The 20,109-nt window shown below is 49.3% G+C and overlaps 6 protein-coding genes across 6 annotated transcripts; 3 read left to right on the top strand and 3 right to left on the bottom strand.

Moving 5' to 3' along the window:
* Positions 1-1,075: 1,075 nt before the first annotated feature.
* On the bottom strand, positions 1,076-1,482 carry LACBIDRAFT_296872 (uncharacterized protein). The gene is made up of 2 exons (XM_001880538.1): positions 1,274-1,482; positions 1,076-1,208 (listed from the first exon to the last, which is right to left on the bottom strand). Exons 1-2 carry the CDS (start codon positions 1,466-1,468, stop codon positions 1,116-1,118), a joined length of 288 nt encoding a protein of 95 aa, XP_001880573.1. The 5' UTR covers positions 1,469-1,482; the 3' UTR covers positions 1,076-1,115.
* A 7,670-nt stretch (positions 1,483-9,152) lies between these two features.
* On the top strand, positions 9,153-9,509 carry LACBIDRAFT_296870 (uncharacterized protein; the record flags this gene model as incomplete). The annotated part of the gene is made up of 1 exon (XM_001880766.1): positions 9,153-9,509. One exon carries the CDS (start codon positions 9,153-9,155, stop codon positions 9,507-9,509), a length of 357 nt encoding a protein of 118 aa, XP_001880801.1.
* A 637-nt stretch (positions 9,510-10,146) lies between these two features.
* Positions 10,147-11,523, top strand: LACBIDRAFT_326721 (uncharacterized protein; the record flags this gene model as incomplete). The annotated part of the gene is made up of 5 exons (XM_001880765.1): positions 10,147-10,271; positions 10,324-10,346; positions 10,399-10,557; positions 10,613-10,927; positions 10,979-11,523. The coding sequence occupies 5 exons, from the start codon at positions 10,147-10,149 to the stop codon at positions 11,521-11,523; spliced, it is 1,167 nt and encodes a 388-aa protein (XP_001880800.1).
* Positions 11,524-12,123: 600 nt separating this feature from the next.
* Positions 12,124-13,422, bottom strand: LACBIDRAFT_326720 (uncharacterized protein; the record flags this gene model as incomplete). Its single annotated transcript, XM_001880537.1, has 1 exon — positions 12,124-13,422. One exon carries the CDS (start codon positions 13,420-13,422, stop codon positions 12,124-12,126), a length of 1,299 nt encoding a protein of 432 aa, XP_001880572.1.
* Positions 13,423-14,307: 885 nt separating this feature from the next.
* Positions 14,308-15,728, bottom strand: LACBIDRAFT_326719 (uncharacterized protein; the record flags this gene model as incomplete). Its single annotated transcript, XM_001880536.1, has 2 exons — positions 14,308-15,591; positions 15,672-15,728. The coding sequence occupies 2 exons, from the start codon at positions 15,726-15,728 to the stop codon at positions 14,308-14,310; spliced, it is 1,341 nt and encodes a 446-aa protein (XP_001880571.1).
* A 187-nt stretch (positions 15,729-15,915) lies between these two features.
* On the top strand, positions 15,916-16,217 carry LACBIDRAFT_296868 (uncharacterized protein; the record flags this gene model as incomplete). Its single annotated transcript, XM_001880764.1, has 2 exons — positions 15,916-16,125; positions 16,170-16,217. 2 exons carry the CDS (start codon positions 15,916-15,918, stop codon positions 16,215-16,217), a joined length of 258 nt encoding a protein of 85 aa, XP_001880799.1.
* Positions 16,218-20,109: the final 3,892 nt, after the last annotated feature.

Genomic DNA, 20,109 nt, shown 5'->3' with positions numbered 1-20,109 from the left:
CCCATATATATGTTGTGAGTTCCATGTAACAACGACCACTGGACTTGCTTTGGACCGTGTTAAAACATCAGATAGAAGCAAGGTGGAACGTGCATGTAATATTGGGCCTGATAGCCGTTGGAAAATCAACACCGAAGGGTGCCGTGTGGTATTATGACTGAGTAAGTAGGAATCGTGAGGGATTGAGCCAAGATGCTGTACTGGTGAGAATGAGATGGTGTTTCACGCTTTGTTGTTCAACCTGTCAAACAACGCTACCCCATGTGAACGAGTGACAGACAAAAGCTAGAAAATGCTTACCCTGGGTACGTGAATGCAAGTGTCTCGCCCATGTTTTACTTTCATGATCAATATCAGAAGGGTCAGTTGGAATATATGGGTATGGTTCGATACCCAAGCCACAAGGGAAATGACCACCTCATGTTGTGATGGCTTTCACATTCCAGCGACTTTGGGTGATCGACGCATCTCCGAGCGCGAACTAGGTGACCAATTGATCGCACAAGTACTATATCGTGATTGTTATCATCGGCACGTCGAGAATAATATCGCGTCAAGACTTGACGTGGAAACTTGACGGTTGTAGGACGAAACATCGCTGGCTGTCAAAAGCCATGCCGTACATTTGGCGCTAGGCTTCATAATATTGATAAGGGACAACTATGTACTCACCCAGAATCACTCCCAGATCGCAAAGTCCCCGAAAACGGACCTTCTGTGGATGCCATGGGCAAAATAGATAACGAGAAAAAAAAGAGCCTAAAGAAGCGACTTCATCATCATCTAGATGTTTTCTCCAAAGTTGTTCGAAAAAGTTCTAAGCCAAAAGTAGGTCGCCAGTTGAACGAAATGTAAGCCGAAATCAACCACTGGAAGGAGCTCAAACATCAGCGTCGTTGGTATTACAGAGTAAAGTGGGATGCACTCAAAAAGCTACTTCCGTGCAGACTTCAGTACGTATACATACAAGAGGGTGTGCAAACCCAGCAGGCTCTTGTACAATCGAGGTATCCGCATCAAGGCTGACCGCGGCAGTCGAGTCAATGGGGAAATGAAAAGTGATAGGCGGGGAGAGTCACCAAGAAAACTGGACCCTATGTATGCGGAGATCTTCGCTACCTCCGTGTGTTCCCCGCCTGTGAATCTCCCTGCGCCAGTCTTTCCCTCTGTGCATCCGCGATTACCCGCCGTTGGTTAAAGTAGTCAATCTGTGAACGGGTCATGACCACAAGTCAGCGTGCGAGGATTCCAGGCGCTCGGAACGACAACTTACCCAGCTCTTCGCACAACTATCTTCGTATCTTTTCTTCTCCTTTCCGCACGCATTGCCTTCCGCTCCAGCTTTCACCACCCCGACAGAGTCCAAGCAAGCAAAATAGGCATCCCTCGTCTCCCAGCACTTTTTACGGTCCTCTCTTGAAGGAGCACCGGGTTCTTCGGTTTTAGAGCTGCTTGAGAACCATCCCATTTGAGTGAGAAAAAATTGGTGGACTATCGAGGTCGTATTGTAACGTTCCTGAGCGTTGTGACACAAAAACGGGTGAAGTCACAAGTCACGACTATGCAGTCACTCCTTGAGTCCTCCTTGTTACGGGCAAGGTTGATCGAGACGGCGAGAGAAGTTCACACGGATGGAAATGGGCAAGGCAGAATGCGCGTTGATTAGACGAGTAGCTACGAAGTACACAGAGTAGCTATATACTAAATGAATAACAAGAGAGCATACCTAAGGAAGACATGCATAAGAGAATGAATGGAGGAAAGGAATGGTGACAAGTAAACACGGCGTGCAAGAAGGCACAAAGAGAGAGGACTGCGAAGAGACAGTCAAGAAGGGGAACAATGGCGAACATAGATAAATGAAGACGCGACGCGACGCGTTGAATGTGTCGCAAAGGAGAGGGCGTGACCATGACCGTGACATTATCTCCCTTTTTACGAGGAGACATTGGTGGAGTAGCGAGGGTGAGGACGGGATACACGACCGGTAGACAACGTTGTAGAAGAAGGAGGAGTGTAAATAGAACGTAAGTTGGAACGAGTTAAAGGAGGCGACTTTGGACGTTTGTGAGCAGAGGAATCGGGAACGGATATGGGGGACAGAACGGAATCGGAGTCGGGAGGAATATCGAAGTTGAATTCAGAGGGGGAAAGGGCTAGATGGTTGAGAACGAGGGCGTGAGGTCGAGGGGCACGAGGGTTGCGGCGATGGAACCGTTCAAGGAGTTCGTTTGCTGAAGTGGGAAGTTCCTGAAGAGGAACCCAGGAGTTATCGTCTGTGGAAAGATCCTTCCATCGGACCAGGTAGTCATAGCGATGTCCTGTCTTGCGGCAATCGAGGACGTCGGTAATTTCGGAGATCGTCTCAAATGGATTTTCGGCGAGTTGAAAGGGTTCTGGTTCAGCGTGAGTGTGGAATTCTGAAGGGTCGGAGTAAGGCTCGAGGAGTGAAGTGTGAAACACGGGATGGAGGCGTGAGAGGTAAGAGGGAAGTCGCAGAAGATAAGCGTCATTGCCAATGGCGCGAATGACGGGGAAAGGACCAAGGCGGCGGTGATCAAGTTTGAGTGAGGGTCGAGTGGTGCGGATGTTGCGACGGAGTAACCAAACGAGTTGGTCAGGCTGGTAGACAGGGGAGGGAATGACTTTTCTATTGAATGACTTGCGTTGGCGGTCTTGAGCAAACTCGAGTTCGATCTTGAGTTCCGAGTGAATGCGATCAAGCCGTTGAGCAAGATCGTCGGCGGCGGGGACAGTGGATATTTCAGCGAGTTGAGGGGTGAATGTTGGGTGATAGCCCATGTTGGCGAGGAAGGGAGTTTGTTTGGTGGAGGCGTTCTCGGCGCTATTGAACACAAATTCGGAGAGAGGAAGATAGTCGACCCAATCGTCTTGTTGGTAAGAACAGTAGGCGCGGATGTAAGTTTCCAGTGTTTGGTTGGTGCGTTCAGTAAGGCCGTCGGTGCGAGGGTGATAAGCAGTGGAATGTCGAAGATTGATGGAAAGGTGGGTGGTAAGGGATTTCCAGAAGTTGGAGATGAAAAGTGAACCTCGATCAGAGATAATGGAGTCGGGCAGGCCGTGATAGCGGAAGATGCGGTCGATAAAAAGCCATGCAAGCTCGGAAGCGGTCATGCTCTCATTGCATGGGATGAAATGGGCGGCGCGCGTGAGGCGGTCACAAACGACGAGGATAGAGTCATAACCGTGGGAGATGGGGAGTTTGACTATGAAGTCCATAGAGATGGACTTCCAAGGGCGGCTGGGGATGTCGAGAGGTTTGAGGAGTCCATATGGCTTGTGACAAGGGATTTTCGTACGGTTGCAGGTGTCACAGGCTGCAACGTAGCGGCGGGTGAAGGTGTAGAGACCCGGCCATGAATAACTGCGAAGGATTTTGTTGAGTGTGATGGTACGTCCTGGATGACCTCCAAGGACGGCGTCGTGGTGTTGGTGCATGATGTCGAGGCGAAGGGGAGGAGGAACGTAAACGCGGCCGTTGTGAAATACCAGGTCGTCGGTGGTAGTGAAACTGGTGTCTCCGCGAAGGAGGGATTCGCGCCAAGTTGTATCTTCTTGATAAGCGAGCCGGAAACGGTCAAAGAGTTCAGAATTGTCGATGGTGAGTGTGGAAGTGGCGGCAACGTGGATGGGGGAGGGAGGAGTGTCAGAGGAGAAGATGTTTTGGATGTGGTAGGGTGAAAGGATGGCTTGGTTCTGTTGTAATAGGACGTCATCTCCCTTTTTAGGCATAAAGTCTGGACGACGTGAGGGACCGTCAGCAGGATTCTGAGAGCCAGGAGCCCAGGAAAGGGTGAAGTCGAAATCTGAGAGGAACATAGCCCAACGTGCTTGACGACGGTTGAGTGTTCGAGAAGTCATGAAGTACTCGAGATTCTTGTGATCACAAGTGACAGAGATGGTTTGCGCAGTGCCCATTAGCCAGGCGCGCATGTCGCGGAAGGATTCAATGATTGCCAGGAGTTCCTTGTCATGGATGTCGTAGTTAATTTCGGCGGGGGAGAACTTGCGTGAGAAGTAGGCAACGGGGCGAAGGGAGCCGGAGGAGTCAGGCTGCTGGAGTATGCCAGACAAAGCAAAGTCAGAGGCATCGGTGGAGAGTGTGGCAGGTTTAGAGGGGTCGTAATGACGAAGGATGGGGTATGAGAGGAAGGAGTTTTTGAGTTTTTCGAAAGCGGAGTTGGCGTCAGAAGACCAAACAAAGGTGGTGTTTTTGTGCGTAAGGCGGTTGAGGGGAATGGCAATGGAAGCGTAATGATCAATAAAACGCCGGTAGAAATTGCAAAAACCGAGGAAAACCTGGATATCGTGTGCAGAACGTGGGGTGGGCCAATCGGAGATGGTGGCGAGCTTCTTAGGGTTCATTTTGATGCCATCAGAACCGACGAGGAAACCGAGGTACTCGACTTGAGATTTGTCAAATTCACATTTGGCGGGGTTGGCGAAAAGGCGGGCGTCTTTGAGTTTATCGAGGATGAGTTTAACGTGGGCGTCGTGTTCGGATTGGGAGGTGGAGAAGACTAGAATGTCGTCGAGGTAAACAACACAGAAGAGGCCGAGGTATTCACGGAGTGTGTCTTGAATAAATGACTGGAAGGTGGCGGGTGCATTGGTGAGACCGAAGGGCATGACAAGGTACTCATAGAGGCCTTGAGGAGTGCGGAAGGCGGTTTTCCATTCGTCGCCTTCGCGTATGCGAATGAGGTTGAAAGCATTCCTAAGGTCGATAACGGAGAAGACTTTGCAATTGCGAGTTTGGTCGAGGAGATCGTCAATGTGGGGGATGGGATAACGATTTTTCTTGGAAATGGAGTTGAGACCTCGGTAGTCGACGCATAAACGGAGTTCGCCGGTTTTGCGTTTTATAAACAGGATGGGGGACGCAGCTGAGGAAGAAGAACGGCGGATAAAACCCTTAGCGAGGTTTTCGTCGAGATAAGCTGCAAGAGCCTTGTTCTCGTCTTGGGAGAGGCGGTAAAGGGGACCGAAAGGGGGTGATTTGCCTTCCTCGATATCAATAGTGCAGTCGTAAGGGCGGTGAGGGGGAAGATCATCTACGGCGGTGGGGGAAAAGACAGTGTTGGCCCAGGCTTTGTACTTGTCTGGCAAGCCAGGGATGTCAGGAGGAGGGGAAGGCTCGGAGATGTCGTCAGCAAGGGAGGAGGAAGTAGCGGCAATGTAAATGGGGGAGCCAACTGGATGGAATTTGAGTATACCGACATCTTGGTTTTTCGCGTACTTAGTGAAACGTGAAAGCGAACAGATGGAGATTTTAGGGGAAGGTGGTGTCAAGGGATTTGCGAGGGGATCACGACCGGAGCCGTTGCCGGACTGGGATAAGAAACTAAGGAAAGAGGATTTGGGAGGAGGAGGAACTGGTGAAGGTGTTGCTGCAGGAGGCAGGGGCGTGGCAAGGCGAGGACGAAGACCGAGGCCTAGTCCTACGGACGAAACTGAATAAGCGCGAGGAGCTTCAAGGGGGGTGGCTCCAACAAGACCGAAGCCTTTGGGCCGAATGCGCACTGGCCGTATAGGGTTCAGATTACAACAAGAAAGTGATATGCAGGGGTCGGTCCAGTCAATTGCGGGGTTATGAACGCGAAGCCAATCAAGGCCTAGGATGACGGGGAAGTGGACTGAGACGACGGCGAGGGGGAAGGTTTCGGAGTGTTCGTTGATGTCGATGTTGGCAAAGATGTCATGGGTGACGAGGCCAGAGGCGATTGGGCGGTTGTCGACGGCTAGGATGGGGATGGGAGTTTCTTTACAACGACGAGGGAGTGAATGACGTGAGGCGAAGCGTTCGGATATACATGATTGTGAGGCACCGGAATCGATGAGAGCGGTGGTGTGGATGGGTTTGCGGTTTGGAAAACGGAGAATGATGGGGATGAGGAAGTGTTCGGAGGAGTCTGGAGAGGAGGCGAGGACGTAGCGAGGAATGGGGAGATCGGGACGAGGGTACCACTTTCCGTTGGAATGACGGACGTGGGTGGGCGGTGCCGTAGTGGGCAGATGGGTCCTAACATCAGAATTCGGCAGCCCAAGGACCTTGTTCAAGGGGCTACCGCTCAAGCTTTTCCCAAAGGGGAAGGCTTCTTCTTGTTGGGGCAATCCGCAGCAAAATGCTTACCCTTGCCACAGTATAGGCATAGGCCTTCTTTCTTGCGGCGAGCTTTTTCTTCGGCGGATAAGGGACCACGACGGATGGAATCAATTTCCATGGGAACGACGTCGTTGTTGCCGGATGTGGTAGTAGAAGTGGATGGTGTAGGGGGATGGGAATGGGAATGTTTTTTCGAAGAGAAGGAAGAGGTGGTAGAGGGACGATGAGTGGTGTCGAGAGAGAGAGAATGTAGTTCGTTGTCGATGTCAATGCAGGCTTTAGAATACTCGTCGAAGTCCAGTGAAAAGTAACGCCCCTTTCTATTGCAAAGGGTGATTTTGACAGAGTCCTTTAGGCGATCGTAATACTCCTGGATTTTCGTTTGTTCGGTCCAGTCGAGCTCAGCGAGGATTTTGATAAACTGGTTGGTGAACGCGGCGCAAGATCCAATCTGTTTGATCTTGCGGACTTTACGGAGGGCGGAGGCGTATTGATCGGAATCACAGAAGCGATCACGGAAGTTGTTGATGAATGCGTCATAGTCTTCGAGAAGGTAGGACTTGGATTGATCGAGTTCAATGGTGCGGTACCAAGAGGAGGGAGCACCGTCAGCTAGATAGAAACTGAAATAAATGATCTTGTCGCGATCTGTGGAAAGGGAGCGGCGTTGGAGATGGATGGCGTTATTGATTTCACGGAGGAAGGACTCTAATTGGTCAGCTCGGCCATTGAAGACGCGAGGCTCACGATGTTTGGTGGTTCCGCCGGTAGAGGGTCTTTCGGAACGTTCGACTAGGTGGTCCATAAGTTGAGTAAGTCCGTCTCGTTGTGCGCTGGTATCCATAGAGATGTTGTCATAGGCTTGTCCAAGAGCCGTGACAGCGCGCCAGAGCGTGATGCGTTCAAGATCGAGTAACTGCTCCTGGGTTGGCTGAGCAAGTTGGGGATCGGTGGGGGGCGGAATCTGCTGGATGTCGTCCATGTTTGACATTGGAGAAAAGAAGGGAAGAGGATGACGAGCAGGGAGCAAACACGAAAACAATCGGCGTTGGTCTAATCAAACTGTTACGGGCAAGGTTGATCGAGACGGCGAGAGAAGTTCACACGGATGGAAATGGGCAAGGCAGAATGCGCGTTGATTAGACGAGTAGCTACGAAGTACACAGAGTAGCTATATACTAAATGAATAACAAGAGAGCATACCTAAGGAAGACATGCATAAGAGAATGAATGGAGGAAAGGAATGGTGACAAGTAAACACGGCGTGCAAGAAGGCACAAAGAGAGAGGACTGCGAAGAGACAGTCAAGTATGGCGGTTGTTCTGCACATTTAATCCCCGCACGCAACTTTCCGAGCGCGCACGCAACTTTCGACCAGCGCGCAACTTTTGGATGCTAAATTCGGTTGTTTGGTCTAGCATTTCTCATGCAACGTCACCCAAGCAATCCTCAACATCGTCCCGAAGTCTCTCATCGTCGTTGAACACGGCAAGCTCACATAATGTACATCTATTTATTGCCTAAATCTTCTTTTCTCTGTTTCAATTTTAAAATAGTACGTAGAGTATCATTGCAGAATCTATTGTATCAAATACTTTGCATTGAAACTAAGGTACGAGCTCATTGTGCTTGACAGCGAGCGGCATATGTCCGTCAACGTGTGACAGTGTAGAAGGTTGACGTTGCAACATGAGAAGCGATCAGGCGGAGTCTCAATATCCTTCTAAGGTAAATTCCATCATCAGGATCGGAATTATCGGCTTGATCATTGCCAACTACCAAATCCGGTACTGGTTCTCACCATATCCCCCGAGCCACTGTTACTCTCAAGCATTTTGTTATTTATGCTGTAATTTAGTGTGTCATGTATGTTATTTGATAGAAAGGTAGTATAATAGTATAGCAATGAGAATATAGGGGCACTTTACATGGGAGATGGTGCATGGAGAGGGGTGGAGGAGCATACTACTCATCAGTTACATCACCAGTCTTGCCAGTAACCTTCATTACTACGTATAACAACTGATTCACATGCTACAGGATACCCTTTGGTCAATTTGAAGCAAGCAGATGGCCTGGGGATGACTATAAGAATTAATATGAAGGAGATGAATAGAAATCAGTGAAAAGTGCGAAATTGTGACCTGGTCATTTTAGATAAAAATTATATGAAGTGGTAGAAGGTAGGGCTGGGGTAGCTAGAGGGTGGTTCAAAAGGAATTACATGGAAGAGTTGATGCCTTTACATAGTCGGAAGTTGCGCCGTGCGGTCAAATTTAGCATCCAAAAGTTGCGCGCTGGTCGAAAGTTGCGTGCGTGCTCGGAAAGTTGCGTGCGGGGATTAAATGTGCAGAACAACCGCCATAGTCAAGAAGGGGAACAATGGCGAACATAGATAAATGAAGACAAGACGCGACGCGTTGAATGTGTCGCAAAGGAGAGGGCGTGACCATGACCGTGACACTCCTCTCCCCAACCTCACCCTCTGAATCTGAACCTTGGGCTTGAGCTTGAAATCTTACTCTGGTCTCACTGCACCGTCTATTTCATTCTTCATTTCGCAATTATTTTTGAAAACAATGGCAACCTCACTCTGAGCATTTCTGAGAAGTTGAAACTCTACGCATTTTCCGCAGCAGCTTGGGGGGAGTTCATACGCAAGGCCGCAACACTTGATGAAACAGTTCAGATCTTCGACCTGATATACAGTTCCAGTTTTAAGAAGAGCGAAATGCTCTACCGAAACCCTTATGTGTTGCCGATATCGTAGCCCGTCACTCTTCGGCAGGCCTTGGTAATGTTTCCCTGATCTTGCTGAACCAGACGATGACGAGTGGTCTTTTCTAGTATCACTCTTGGAAAATTACCTTGAAAGATATTACCGATCGAGTAAGTAGGATTGGTTTACGCGACTGGATAGCTGCGACACGGTGAGCTACCTCTTTTATCGGCAGTTCATTTAAAAACGCAAAAAAAGATTTTACACCAACTCAGCCAACGCGAAGACAAAGCGATACCTCAGTCTATGGCTTTGCAACAGAAGGCCTCTCTGTCCAATCTCTGTCATCTGACAATTACACGTAAATGTTTGCTCAAGTCGAGGTTGTTTGGCGCCTTGCAAGATGACTTGGTGATTATGTTTGGATGCTTCGGATACACCTTGAAGCCGGCGATATCGAAGAGAAGCGTCGAGCTGGAAGCCGATGCTGGTCCTCCGTCATATTCAACAAATCCATTTCTTTTTGGCCTGCCGAGATGGCTGGCCTCCGACCTCCTCAGGACGCGCCTTACCGTCAGTATCACCCCTAGCATGGTTGTAGATAGTCTTTCCAGCAAGAATCGGACGGTTGACTTCCGACCATACTTATTGTTACCTGTATAGTATTAGGGTGTTTCACAGTAGGCCAACTTAGGTCCCAACTTTCATTCCAACTTGTGGGCCAACTTCAACAAAGTTGAAAGGGAAGTTGGCCAACTTTACCGTGAAACACCTTGAACTGCAGAAAACATGAACTTGGGCTGATTTGGGCTCGGAAGGGATTCCGAATGCAGATTTCTGCCTATTTTGGACACGTGGGAAGTTGCGAGGTGAAGTTGGGCACCAAGTTGGGATCAAAGTTGGCTGCAAATCGGCGTCGGGACCACGATTTGCATCCCAACTTGATGAAGTTGGTCAAACTTTGTCCTTCCAACTTGGCAAAAGTTGCTCACCAAGTTGGGGATTAAGTTGGGACCTAAGTTGGCCTACTGTGAAACCCCCTATTCGCAAGAGGCCACGGAACCCTTCTATGTTCAATTGATATGACATATATGTAGATGAGTGAGCAGCTGTGATTTGAATATGACTCTATTCATTACACCTGCTGAATATGTTACTCTCGACACTTGATTACTTTGCTCGACGTGGTTAACGTTTAGTCATGGTCGACCTATGACGACGCCGCGGTCCGAGTCGCACGCGCCGCGGCGCAGCATCGCTTGACCCTTAGCGCGAATACCCCATCTCTATCACAACCACCATGTCGCAAGAAGCCCCGACGTTGCAATCCTCCAAAGCTGAAGTATGGTACCTCAAGGAGATCACATTTGGCACAAAGAGTATTGAAAGGCGGACCTTGAAGGTCATAACACAGAATTTCAATGGGTGAGCAAACTGCGCCGTTGTCCGCACACCGATGATCTAACAGCCGTGATAGACCATGCTCATTTATCGCTATATGTAGGTAGGCTCATGGAGCACGCTAGGGTATCAACTGAACTCCGGGCAACAGGCAATATTTTGATTTTACGAGGAAACATCGACATCCAGCCACCAGAACGGAGAACGGTCTCCTACGAGTTTCTCTCTCAGTTAGTTGCCGAATATCTGCTTGCAAGCTCCCCTGATGTTGATATCTCCGCGGCACTGTCCGTCATGCCTTACACCCAAAGTAAGTCGCGACAGCTCAAGCCCAATGACAACCTGCTTAATGAGTTGCATGTTAGAGGGAATGGACTTGAATCCGGTATTCACGGCGGCTACATCATTTCGACCGGGAGGAGCAGGTGACGAATTGAAACTATTCGAACAAGCCGGCATCACGCTGGTGCATGGATGGCTAGTTGCCCCGGACAGCCCAGAGGCGACGGCGCTGGAGACGATCCAGGATTATGACGCCTCGGTATCTTTGATTGCCGAAGTGGACCACTTGACACACGGGAAGTTCGTCTTCAACGAGGACGCGGCCGTTACTACTGCACCAAGTCCGACAAGCCCTACGACGAATTGGTCAGAGGAGGATCAGAAGAAGGTAGAGAATGGTGAGCTGTCCAGGCCCTTCGAATTAGCAAATACGCATTGATACTCCCCAGCCATCATCATCCGTCAGTTTCTTGAACTGACGCAGTCTCAATTAACCTACCATGGTCTTTTCCACCTCGCTGCAACCCTCGAGCCAGGGGCACTCGTAGCCCTATTCCGCAACTCCCACCTTTCGGTCCTCTACAAATCAGAAGACGAAGATGCCGGACTTTACACGCTCGTCACAGACCAGGTTTTCCTACGTGAGCCATCCGTCGTCTGGGAACGTTTGGAAGACGTCGATGGTGGTTGGTCAACGTTCGTTGACTCCGATTTCGTGCGGGCCAGTCCCGCAGGGGGTGATTTCGCAGGCCAGACTGCGGAAGATGCACTGAGGGCGCAGGAAAACCTTGAAGGCCAAAGATCTGTAGATCCAGCTGACCATGCATTGGCGCAGCAGCTGCAGGCTGAAGAGGAAATCATTGCGCGTCGGCAGCATGAAGAATATGTGCGGGAGCAGCGGGCTAAGCGTGATGCCAGGGCGCAGCTGCCGAACGGGCACCCTCTAGAAAAACCCCTCAAGGAGAAAAAGAAGAAGGATTGTATCATCATGTAGGTAGATTTATTGTTATTATTGAACACCGATGTACATACCCGTAATTACATTGTATCGGAAAGTTGTATGTATTTAAATGTTGATCCTAGCTACTCCGGGGCTGCCACTTCCAGGTTGGTTGCGAGCGCCTTAGATGGTCGCAAGCATACTGTACCCGCCATAGCCGGAAACAGAGATCGGAGGTCCGAAAATACGATACACAAATGGGGAAGTATCTGTAGGGAGGCACAGGCTGAACTTTGGAATGATGCGATGCGCTCGCTTGATCTCGAAAAGAATCGCGACAAAGCCAACCTAGATGCATCCGCAGCTAGCAAGCAGCTTTTTTCAAAGCAGGAGAAGAAGTAGGATGTGAGGTTCATATGGGGACCTGAAAGATGGATCTCATATCGAATGAGGGTCCACCGAGGTTGTCATTTAAGGGTGCAATACCGCGAGTGAACGATGAAGGAGACTGAGATGACGAAAATGCGTCGTTCCGAGGTTTCCGTTGTCTAAAGAAATGATAGGCAGTGACGGGTAAGGAGGCCTTGGGGATTGAGAACATGGCAATGGCAAAATTGTACACCTAAGCCCAAATCTTTGCTCTACGAGACGACACTAAGCAAATTCAATGCTGCAGGACCGCTCTTCCAAAGCTTGCTTAACAAGCAAAAAGGTTGGTTGTTGGAAGGCCTCTTGCCATCGGCCGTGATGATAGAAGACCAGCTGCTTCAACATGGGAAGACGATGTGGGTCCTTGAGAAAGTCGAACATTGGTTCAGAAAGCCAATCGGGTGACCAATTATCAAGGTAAAGTGTGATAGTTCGCAATGTGGAAGGGTAGACGAGTGGAAGTGGACGATAATCCTCGACGTAGCTATCGAGTGGGAAGTTGAACTCCTCTAGACTGGAAGCTCTAGACAGGAAGTCGTGAAACATGGCAGGGACGAATGTACCCATATTCCGCGATGACTTTCGGATGATTTCGAGAACCTTGAGATGCGAGCCACATGCCTCAATGACGGGAGTTGCAACAGAATATGAGCCCCCAACTAGTAAATGTGTGAGGTTTGGGAGCTGCCAAGTTGTGGCTGTGAGGTTGCCGTTGTCAAATAGCACATCACATTCAAGTCTCAACGTAGTCAGATTGCGAAGAGAAAGAACGGGCGAAGAGGAGTACTGCTGTGAAGATATGTATGAGTGGGGTGGCCCACCGATTGTAAGGTATCGCAGATTGGGAGCATGTTTGATGATGTCTCCTAGAAGGTCGTGAAAAACCTCGGTTGATGAGGGACCAGAGTCACGGTGGCGGGAAGGCATGGTCACCGGAAGCCACCAGTCTACCCTTCGTAAAGCGGATAGAGTTGGGAAATGAGGGATGACCTGTGTATGGGAACTTTCAAGGGAACCATGATTGCCCGCTCTAACCTTGCAGATGGCTAGGTTCATGCCAGCAGAGGCAAATGGCCGGGCGAGCGAAACCATGCCAGGACACTGAGCTAAAATCTGAGCAACGATGGTTGGATTGAATGGATCAAAGTCCTGGACTCTTGAATTGATTTCGATGTTTCGAACGAAACGACCATTTCCACCTCCGGCTTTCTCACCGGAAGTATCCATATCAAGAGAGTCCAATAGTGTGTTGGTTCCGTGACAGATTCGTATTGTCCGATAGACAGTCTCTGTCGCAAGAGCATTCCATGCCTTGCAGACTAGAAGCAAGTTGCGTTTCGTCGCGAAGCACCTTCGTTCTACGCGAGGACTGTCGCGTTCTTGAAGAGGGATGGCAGCGAATGGGACGTAGTCTATGCCATCATCAACGCATTCACCAACAGTCGCGTAGTAGAAGATCTCCAACCATAATTCTTCAGGAACGTTCGGAAAAGGGTCGGGAAATGAGTTATGAGGGAGAGTCATGGGAGTTGGTGTAAGACTCGAGGCTGTCCCTTCGGGAGTTTTGCAGAGGTGGTATCGAACCAAGCTGTCAGTTTCCGCGATCACGTTTCTACCGCATCCTCAGTTTCCTACCACTATCTGAGCTTCTGCTTATCGTTGTCTGCGCTCGCATGAGGAAAATGTTTTTGGACTCTTAAGGCTATGTGGAGAATCCTGTGCAGGAGCAGCAGGCAGGTGGCGAACGTGCCCCTTCTAGAAAAACCCTTCAAGGAGAAAAAGAAGAAGGATTGCATCATGATCATGTAGGTAGATATATCGTTGTTATTGAACACCAATGTGCGTACCCATAACTTAACTACGTTGTATCCTATTGCATCGAAAAGTTGTATTTCAATTCTAACAACCCTAGAGGAAACGAGGAACTCCCGGACTGCCACTTCCATGTTGGTTGCAAGCATTTGAGATGGTCGCAAGCAGACACTGCACCTGCCAAGGACGGAAACAGAGCTCGGACTAGTTCGGAAGACCAGAAATACGACACCTAAGTGAAGAAGTATGGGAGGCACTAGCTGAAATATTGGGATGATGCGATGCGCTCGCATAATTTCGAAGCGTCCGTTCAAAGATCGGGGATCCGAACCAGCGCACTGGGAGACCAAAAGGTACGAGGGTTGCAATCTTCATGCTTGAACCTGCTTAAACTCGTCAGGGACCGCGACAAATGCGAGAAATGCAGCTGCGCCCAGCAAGCAGCTTTTTTCCAAAGTCAGAGAAGAACTAGGATGTGAGATTCACATGGGGATCTGGAAGGTGGATCTCATATCCAATGAGAGTCCACGAAGATCGTTTTAAAAAGGGCAGTCATACAAATGGTGAACGACGAAGTCTCCTCTGTATGAGACAATGCTAAGCAAATTCAATGCTGCAGGATCGCTCTTCTAAAGCTTGCTTAAAAAGCAAAAAGGTTGGGTGTTGGAAGCTATCTTGCCACGGATCGTGATTGTAGAGGACCAGGTGCTTCAACATGGGAAGACAATGTGGGAGCTTTACGAAGTCAAACATTGGTTCAGAAAGCCACGTGGGCGACCGACTACCAAGGTAAAGTCTAATGGTTTGCAACGTGGAAAGGTAAGCGGGTGGTACTGGCTGACGATCCTCAGCGAAGCCATCGAGTGGGAAGTTGAGCTCCTCTAGATTGGGAGCTCTGGACAGCAAGTGGTGAATGATGGCAGGGGTAAATAATGTACCTCTTCTCCGCGATGACTTTCGGATGATTTCGAGAACCTTGAGATGAGAGCCACATGCCTCGATGACGGGGATTGCAACAAAATACGTGCCCCCAACTAGTAAATGTGTGAGGTTTGGGAGCTGCCAAGTTGTGGCTGAGAGGCGGCCGTTGTCAAATTGCACATCGCATTCAAGTCTCAACGTAGTCAGATTGTGAAGGGAAAGAATGGGCGCAAAGGAGTAGCGCTCTCCAGATATATATGAGTGGGATGGCCCGCCGATTGTAAGGTATTGTAGATTGGGAGCATGTTTGATAATGTCTCCCAGAAGGTCGCGAAAAAGCTCGGTTGACGAGAGATCAGAGTGTCGGGAAGGAACGGCGGTCTTCGGAAGCCACCAGTCTACCCTTCGTAAAGCGGATAGAGTTGGGAAATGAGGGATGACCTGCATATGGGAACTTTGTCGGGAACCATCGCCCACCCGTACCTTGCAGATAGCTAGGATCACGCCATCAAAGGCGAATGGCCGGGTGAGCGAGACCATGCCAGGACAATGAGCTAGGATCTGAGCGACGATGGTTGGATTGAAAGGATCAAAGTCCTGGGTTCCTGAGCCGATTTCAACGTTCCGAACAAAACGACCATTTCCACCTCCAGGTTTGTCACTGGATGTGTCCATGTTGAGAGAATCCAATAATGTATTGGTCCCGCGGCAGATTCGTATCGTCCGATAGACAGTCTCTGTGGCAAGAGCATTCCACGCCTTGCAAACAAGAAGCAAGTTGCGTTTGGTGGCGAAACACCTCCGTTCAACGCGAGGACTGTCGCGCCGTTCTTCAAGAGGGATGGCAGCGAATGGGACATAGTCTACGCCATCATCGACGCATGTAGCGCCTGTCGCGCAGTAGAAGATCTCCAACCATAGTTCTTCAGGAACGTTGAAAAACGGATCGGGTTGAATCGACTTGTGAGAAAGAGTCATGAGAGTTGGTGCAAGGCTTGAGAATAACCGTCCTCTCGAGAGCGCAGAGGGTGGTATCGAACCACAGTTGGTGAACGTTGGGTGGGATCAAGCTTGAAGTAGAAGCTGGTCAAGGTCATGTTTGTTCACGTTTAGCATCCTCAATTTCCTACAGATTTCCTACCACCATGCTTTGGACTTCCAAGGCCATGTGCAGAATCCTCAAACTTTCTTTCAATATCTCGCAACCGGTGAACCAAGCACGAAGATGGTATACGCGGTCACGTGCCTCGACCCACTCAGCATACGACACGTTATCATCTACGTATGATGAACATGTTCAGAGCGCTTAGACCCCATCTCAAGGCTTTGCCACGCCGGGCCATACATGATACCAGAATTCTACCACAGTGGCCTGAGGAGCCGCTTGATCTTCCTACCGATCAAACGGGCGGATTCTATCCTGCGACTCTAGGAAACAAACTCAAGTCAAGATATACCATTGTTCGGAAGCTTGGGTGGGGCCAACAAAGTGTTGTACGTCTCCCCCCGTCTCACATGTGATGTGCTGGCAATCACAGGCACTCCATATATGGCAATCACCGGCACTCCAACTTAGGGCAATGTGAAGTCGGCACGAGAACGCGCTACTGTTCTCGAGCACTTAACCTACCCTAACTACTTAACCACCTAACCACCTAACCTGACTTAGATTGCCCTAAGTTGGCTCGAGAGTGCGCTACCGCACGTTCTCGAGCATGTAACCTACCCTAACTACCTAACCACCTAACTACCTAACCATCTAACCTAACCGAGAAGGGCTTGCCCGGCTCGCGTAAATCAGATCTTAAATAATAAATAGAATGGTGAGATCTGAGGAGACAGGCAAGACCTGAGCGTCTGAAAGCTTGATTGTGTGCCAACCAACCAGCTATACCAACTAGAGTGTAAGCTCACAACGAGCAGGTTGGTTCAGCACCGAGGAACTACCCAATCAAGTGTCACTCTGGAAAGAATTTTGAGATTAAAAATACAAATACAGTTACAAAAATAAGGACAATGTAGAGTACAGATGAGGATGAGGAGGTTCACATTATAGACTACAAGGTAAGGCTCCCATCAGAAGCAGTGATCAGCGCAGATGGGATTTTGTGTTTGATACGGAATTGTTCAAACATGGCAGCCAAGGAGTCCATATGGGACTTGTTGTATGCTTTTGATGTGCTCATTGGAAGAATCTCTTCCATGCAGCGCCAATAGAGTAGAAAGGCGAGGGAGGTCCAGCCACCTGTTGCAGCGACGATCTCGGGGGGAACCCCAGCGAGAAGGAGTTCAACAGCTCCTCCGATACGGAAGCTATGGCCGAGAACATGTGCGAGCATAGCAGAGGACCAGATATGAGTACAGAAGTTGAGAAATTCGTGTTTAAGGAGGATTTTGGGCTGAGAAGATGCAGTTGTATATGCAAAGAGGGAGGTTGAGTGGTTAGTGGATGAGTTAACAGAGAGGTGGTTCTTTAAAGCAGCAACAGGGCAAAGGATGTCGTTTCGTGCAGTAAGGATAACAGAAGCACCAAGCTCCTTCGTTGTCTTAGTCCAAGGAATACGAAAGCTTGCGGAGGATGAGCCATCTCGCAGCATATGAAAGGTAATCCTGCAGAAAGGTAAGAAATATATAAGATATACAAGGTGACAAAAAAAACGCACATGACAGAGCGAAGAACATGATATCGTTCATCAAAGGCAGCGGCAGTGGTGACAGCTAGCTTGCCTAGTCGTTGACAGCCGAAAAATGTGCACAAGGCGAGAGCCCACACTGCTGCATGGAAAGGGGTGGAAAGGTTGAGGACACAATGAAGGGCTAGCAAGTGCTCAATGGAAACAGGAGCACAAAGGGGGTGTTTGTGCTTTATCCCCTCCTTGTTCGTGGATACACGAGCCAACTGGATCCATTCATCATCGCCAAACCAAGGCGCATGATTGACAACATGCCATGCACGGATGCCAGAGAGCCAGGAACGGATGGTGTTCCCAGCTTGCCTGCCCTTATGTTCCCCAATGAAGGCGCAAAGGAGGGGATAAGAGGCAGGCATCCGCGCTTCCTCATCAATACCCCATGTATCACAGAATTGCGTGAAGCGCAGGGTACCAGCAGCATATGTAGTTTTTGTGTTGGGCGCATAGGCGCCACGGATGGACATCATGGCAGTATTAACCAAGTCTGGTGGAAGTGAGGCTATCAGGCGCCGTCTGTGACGAACAGCATGAGGTGTGTCCCAAGTGAAGAGACGATCCGCAGCAGAAACGTGAGGGCGTAGAGGGCTTTGAGAAATATGGCGTCTGACTTGAGGTTGTCTTGGTTTGATAGGTCGGCTGGCAGGAGTTGGGTCAATAGGAAGAGTAGCTGCGGCAGATGGAGAGATGTGTAACGGCGTGGAGGTGGTGACAGATGGGGCAAGAGATGTGGTAGTACAAGAGACGGGAGATGTGATAGTACGAGATTTGAATGGATGGGAAAGAATATGACGAGGTGTAGGGCGCGGAGGAACATGACATGAACCACCTACAACTGTCTCAACGACACGTGTCGCTGGTTTAAAAGGATAATCTAGGCTGAATAAAAATGTCAGAAATCAGAAAAGGAGGAGGTTCCAATTGTGGAAGTGAACCTAGGCATGAATAAAACAGGTAGATAGCTCATCAGGGAGCTTAAAAGATGGGAAGATTTGCTTCCCAGCAGGCCCTGGTTCTCTGCGCGAGATAGGGTCAGCTGGATTAGCGTGAGACTCAATATAGATAGTTTTAAAGGCAAGGGATGGGGCCATGAGGACAATGTGTGTGCGACGAACTGCGAGATTGAGATAAATGTTGCCACTGCGACCTTTATCAAGAGCACCAATGGTGCCTTGATTGTCAGAATGTACAAGGAGATGAACATCTCGAAGGCCTCTAGACTCCAGAAAAAGGGCGAGAAGTTCAATGGCGACAGTTTCAAGCCAACAAATATCTCGGCCTTCAATCTTCCAAGAAGACGAAAGCTGGAAAGCAGCCCATTCACCGCTAATGATAATACCAATCCCCCATGATGTGGAGGCATCAACATACAACCCAAGATCTGATAGAGGACCAAGAGGTCGAAGGGATCGATGTATCCCCAGCAAAGTGAGCTTAACCAACCACCACTTCAAGTCAGTGATCAGTGAATGGGGAGGATATTTTGTCAAGAATTCGTCACCATGAAAGGTAGACGCAAAATTGGAGAGAGAAGGGAGATGAGAGCGTCCATCGAGATACACAAAGGCGATATGACAAAGAGATCCATGAATCTTTTCAACATCGCGCAAATGGCAAGGTCGACCTTCGAAATCTGTAAGGAATTGGAGAACACGTTGGTGGAACTTATTCCTCTTCCCTTCTGGCAGGCTGACACGCTTCCGAGGGATGTCCCAGAGAAATCCAATAAAGGTTGTGACAAAGGAAAAGCGTTCATCACCCTTTTCATCATGCCAAGGCACTCCCAAAGAAGAGATGCGGCAATGCATCTCCATTCGGTCATAATCATAACGAAAATCTCCATCAACAAAAGCGCCTGAAGCGGAAGGGAATCGGAAAGCTTTCAAATCGTCTTCGTATTTAGGTACCGGGAAGACCCCTTCAGCTCTCCAGATATCAACGACAGCGTTTGCGATCATGCCAGCATTACTGCTGGCGCAGGCAGCTCCGAACGGGTGATCATGATTGATGAAGAAATCGTCCGATGTCCCTTGGACGACCAGCCAAGGTTTGTGAGAAGGGAGTACAGGACAGGTGCGGTGGAACTTCTTAATATCGAGGGTACATGCCTGAGTTCCAGGAGGTGCATGAGAAATCTATTCAGAGATCGACATATATGAGTAAAATGTTCAAAATCGAGGAATCAGACAAGAGGGTAAGAGTAACATGGTATATATGCATAACATATTAGGAAAAAGATGACAGATGCCCATAACACATGCACAGCAATCCTAAAACATAATATGTGATGCCCCAGGTGTCGTCATGCTCAACACGTGGAAGAGGAGGCATCACGCTCAGTGCGTGGAAGATAATCATCACGCTCAACACGTGGAAGAGGAGGCATCACGCTCAGCACGTGGAAGATAATCATCACACTTGATGTGTGGAAGATAATCATCGTGCGAATGGCACGGAACAGGAAAGAGGACAGCAAAGCGGGTAACTTGCATACAGCAAAAATACCCAAGGAGTGACTGGACAGAAGGCCAGCGCTAGTAAATGAAAACATCTCCATGCACGAAACGCAAAGGAGATGTGTAAGAAAGAGGCAAGAAAAGGTGGGGAAGGAACAGATGGAAAGAAACTCACGATATCGGCTACCTTTGATGCGGTGTCGAAACGCGTAGGGAAATCATCCTTTCGGATGTGGGAGTTAACGGACGCGTGAAGCTTGGAAGCCTTGGACAGATGTTGACAAACCCTGAGTTTGTCAGGCACCCCAGGTTCCTGAGGCTGAACAGAGACG

This window comes from Laccaria bicolor, genomic scaffold (assembly GCF_000143565.1).
Source record: "Laccaria bicolor S238N-H82 LACBIscaffold_11 genomic scaffold, whole genome shotgun sequence".
Classification (NCBI taxonomy): domain Eukaryota; kingdom Fungi; phylum Basidiomycota; class Agaricomycetes; order Agaricales; family Hydnangiaceae; genus Laccaria; species Laccaria bicolor.
This window is presented reverse-complemented; position numbering and strand designations above follow the sequence as displayed.

Coding starts and splice junctions, on each gene's coding strand:
- LACBIDRAFT_296872 (XM_001880538.1), bottom strand. CDS start 1,468: ATGGGATGGTTCTCAAGCAGCTCTAAAACCGAAGAACCCGGTGCTCCT. Junction 1,209..1,273: donor ATAGTTGTGCGAAGAGCTGG/GTAAGTTGTCGT, acceptor ACCCGTTCACAG/ATTGACTACTTTAACCAACG.